At 52.8% G+C, this 3,451-nt stretch overlaps 1 protein-coding gene across 2 annotated transcripts in view; it reads right to left on the reverse strand.

The window, feature by feature from the left end:
• EHD2 (EH domain containing 2) overlaps positions 1-3,451 on the reverse strand; it is a 27,564-nt gene that overhangs the window by 2,599 nt on the left and 21,514 nt on the right. For both annotated transcript variants that reach the window (XM_011378165.2, XM_011378164.2), the window contains one exon: positions 874-1,038. In XM_011378165.2, coding sequence (XP_011376467.1) covers positions 874-1,038 — 165 coding nt within the window. The remainder of the gene's footprint in view (positions 1-873; positions 1,039-3,451) is intronic.

The following is a 3,451-nucleotide window of genomic DNA, read 5'->3' on the forward strand; positions in this document are numbered from 1 at the left end:
GGGGCAGGACCCCAAGTCAGGCGGCCAGCGTTCCCACCCAGCTCTGCCACTGGTTAATCCCAGGCCTAGACTTGCGAGGAGCCTCCCAGTGGTCCCCCAAGATCCATTTGTCCCTTGTTCCTCGGTACTGGAATCCCAGAACGTTACCTGGGCTCCAGGCCACTTAGGGGAAAGACTACACTTCCCAGCTTCCCTTGCAGCCCACAATACCACATGACCAAGTTCTGGCCAACTGGATGTTAACACGGGTTGGTTGCATGGGCGATTCTAGAACTAATCCTGTTCAATGGAGTGGCCACACGTAGTTATTTAAATTTAAGTGACTTAGAATGAAATAAAAGCGAACATTTCAGTTCTAGTGTGGCCAGTGGTCACCGTACTGGACCGCACGGCATAGAATTCTTTCATCGTCTTCTAGAGTAGCATCGGACAGCACCGTTCTAGAAAGTGTCCTTAAAGAGAGTGACTGCGCCCTTAGCGCCTTCCCACCTCGTCTTGCTGGCTAGAATGCAGACGCGAGGGCCGGAGTCTCCGCAGCCATTCTGTGCCCTGACGGTTCTAGGGACTGGAGGCCAGGAATGGAGGAGACAGGGGGCTGGGTCCCTGGCTCTGTCAAGAACCAACCCAGCCCCGGACCACCTTCTGGGACTTTTATGAAGGAGAGACATAAACTATCCCAATTTGGCCATAGTTGCTCGGGGTTTTCCCTCCCTTATAACTTAGAAAACCACGCTCCCAGGGAACCATTGGGAGGAGGTGCTTTCCAGAACTCGCCATCCATCCATCTCTCCCGTTATCAGTGCCCCATCCCGGAGCCCACAGAAGCCAGCCTTCCCAGCATCCCTTCCGCCCCGCTCCCAGGGGGCCTCCCACCTGCATCTTCTGGCAGTCGGGAAAGTCACCCGGAGATATGTGATGCTCCAGCTGAATCTTGGCAAAGATAACGGGCAGCTTGAGAATCAGCTGCTTCTTCTTGTTCTCCTTCCCAAACACCGAGGGCATCTCCTTCTTCAGGTAGCTGATGATGTACGCGTGGACCTGCGGAAGGACAGTTCTCCCCTGAGCCTGCCTCACGGTATCCCCGGCTGGCTCGTTAGAATACAGGTCCCCAGGCCTCCCGTCCAGGGCTGCCGGCATGCCGGGTCCAGGGCGGGGCCTGAGAATTCGCATTTCGATCCGTTTACAGGTGAGCCGCGGCCACAGGTAGAAGGGTGTTCCTCTTCTAGGCCATCTCGGCCCCTCCCGTGGCTTAAGCACCCTACAACCCCATCCACTCCCCGGTCTGCATACCAGCCGAGGCCTCTCCTCGGAGCTCAGGGCACAGAGCTCACTGCCGGGTCAACATTCCTGCACTGCTCTTTCTTATGCGGCGCTCAGGGGACTCTGGGCCCAGTCCCCAGAACTGTGCCCACGTCTAAGCTGTGCCCACCTCTCCCGCCTCAGCGGAGACCAAAATCTGGAAGTCACTCCCAGATTTATTTTTCTCACTCCTCACTGGCAGTGAGTTCTTTTCTCTTGCCTCCTGAGCTGCTTTTTCTCCTCTCTCTGCCTCAGGGGCCACCGCCCTCTGTCTCAGCCACCACCCCAATCCCAGCCGCCACCAGCTCTTGCCTGGGGAGACACACTGGTCACCCCACCAGTCTCCTGGCCTCTGCTCTTCCCCCTACAATCCCTTGTCCATGCATCAGCAGGCAGACGTTTTTTGTTCGTTCCCCCCCACCCCACCCCAAGGAGCAAACACCAGACCACGAAACGCTGCTCCAAAGTCTCCATCTGCTTCTGATCCAGCAATTCTCACCACAGCTGACGAGGCTCTACAGCAGTGTTTCTCGGGGGGTCCTGAGAGGCCCCGAAGGGGTCCGTTTGCACAATCAAAAGCATGGGGATAATAACGTTAAGACTCTGTCTTTTTTACTCTCATTTCTCTCTCGAGTGGACGGTGGAGTTTTTTTAAGGCCTCGACGTGAAAGAGATTTGAGGAAGCGGAAAACGAGCTCACTGTCCTTCCCAATATTTTTTTTTGTTTGGAAAAGAGTTAATTCTCATAAAACGTACGTTACTTAGGTTGACTTAGGCTTATTGTTATTTTAAGCGACCTGATAATATTAATTATCACTGATATTTATTGATGTAAGTTAACGTTGCCAATAACGTGCCGATGACCTTTACGATAAACTACTACTTACTCATAATCATGTAATTATTAGCTGTCGGTTAATTAGGAGATAAACATAAACGTTTTCTTCGTTCTAACCCCTCACGTGATCGCTATGGACAGATTTTCTCCATGGACGTCTCCATGGACGTATAAACCCTCTGGGGTCCTCGGTCATTTTTAAGGGTGCGAAGGGCCCCCGAGACCGGAAGGCTGGAGAAGCATCGCTCTGCACGATTTGGCCTCTGCTGTTTCTGTCACACTTGTCTCTCCAGCGTCCTCACCCGCCCTCCACCAGCAGGCCGACCCTGGCCCGCCTCAGGACCTTTGCACGTGCCGCTCTGCTTGGCGCTCTGCGCCGGTCGGCCCACCGCTGGCTCCCTCAGCTTCCTGTCTGACGGGCCATCCCGTGGGAAGCAGGTGTCCCCAGCCATCACCGTCAGGTTACTTTCTATCGTCACCTTCCTTGTTGCGTTCAGGACGTTTATCGGAATTCGCCGTTATCTGAGTCGTCTATCTATGGGTTCCCTTATTCTATGTCCTTCCATCACCTCCTTTGTTCCCTCTGTGGTCCGCACCAGCGACTCAGGGATCTTTGAGTCACAATCTCACGAGTTATCAAAAAACAAACAAGGAGGGGGAAATAACAAGCATAGTCTGTCCTATTTTTTTTTTTTTTTAAAGAGAAAGCTCAATAAGTAAAGGTATACACTTAAATAGAAACAGACTATAACTGGAAGAAAGCCCTAGAAACTGTTCATGGGGCTGCTTTTAGGGGTGAGCCCCTGAGAGCTGGTGGGGTCAGGGGTGGGAGGGAGCACGTGCCACAGAACATAAACGCTTTAACGCTCTTAGGTGTTCGATGAAAAGCTCTTGCTTAATGACTCATAAGTTTAGAATGCCAAACGTTTTAGTGGCTCTGGCTGGTTCTGAATCCTCGTCTCCCATGTCAAGCCTTTTCCTGCCTCAGGGCCTTTGCACTGGCTGTTCTCCCACCTGGAGTGGTCTCCCCCCAGACCCCCCTTCAATGCTCCCCGCTTCCGCTCTTCCAGGCGTCTGCTCCAATATTGGACACCCTCCCCGATGTCCCCAAAACGGTCCCACCGGACTTTCCTTTGCTTCGTTTTTCTTCATAGTCCTTATCATGTACAATACAATATTATAGATGAATATCCACTTCTCCATTAAAAAGAAATTCTACGAGAAGAGAAACTTGAGCCGGTTGGCTCCGCGCTGTGTCCCCAGGGGCTAGAACAGTGGTGGGGGGCGGGCGTAGTAGACGTTTAGTAACTGTTA

Source organism: Pteropus vampyrus, unplaced genomic scaffold (genome assembly GCF_000151845.1).
Source record: "Pteropus vampyrus isolate Shadow unplaced genomic scaffold, Pvam_2.0 Scaffold333, whole genome shotgun sequence".
NCBI classification, from domain to species: domain Eukaryota; kingdom Metazoa; phylum Chordata; class Mammalia; order Chiroptera; family Pteropodidae; genus Pteropus; species Pteropus vampyrus.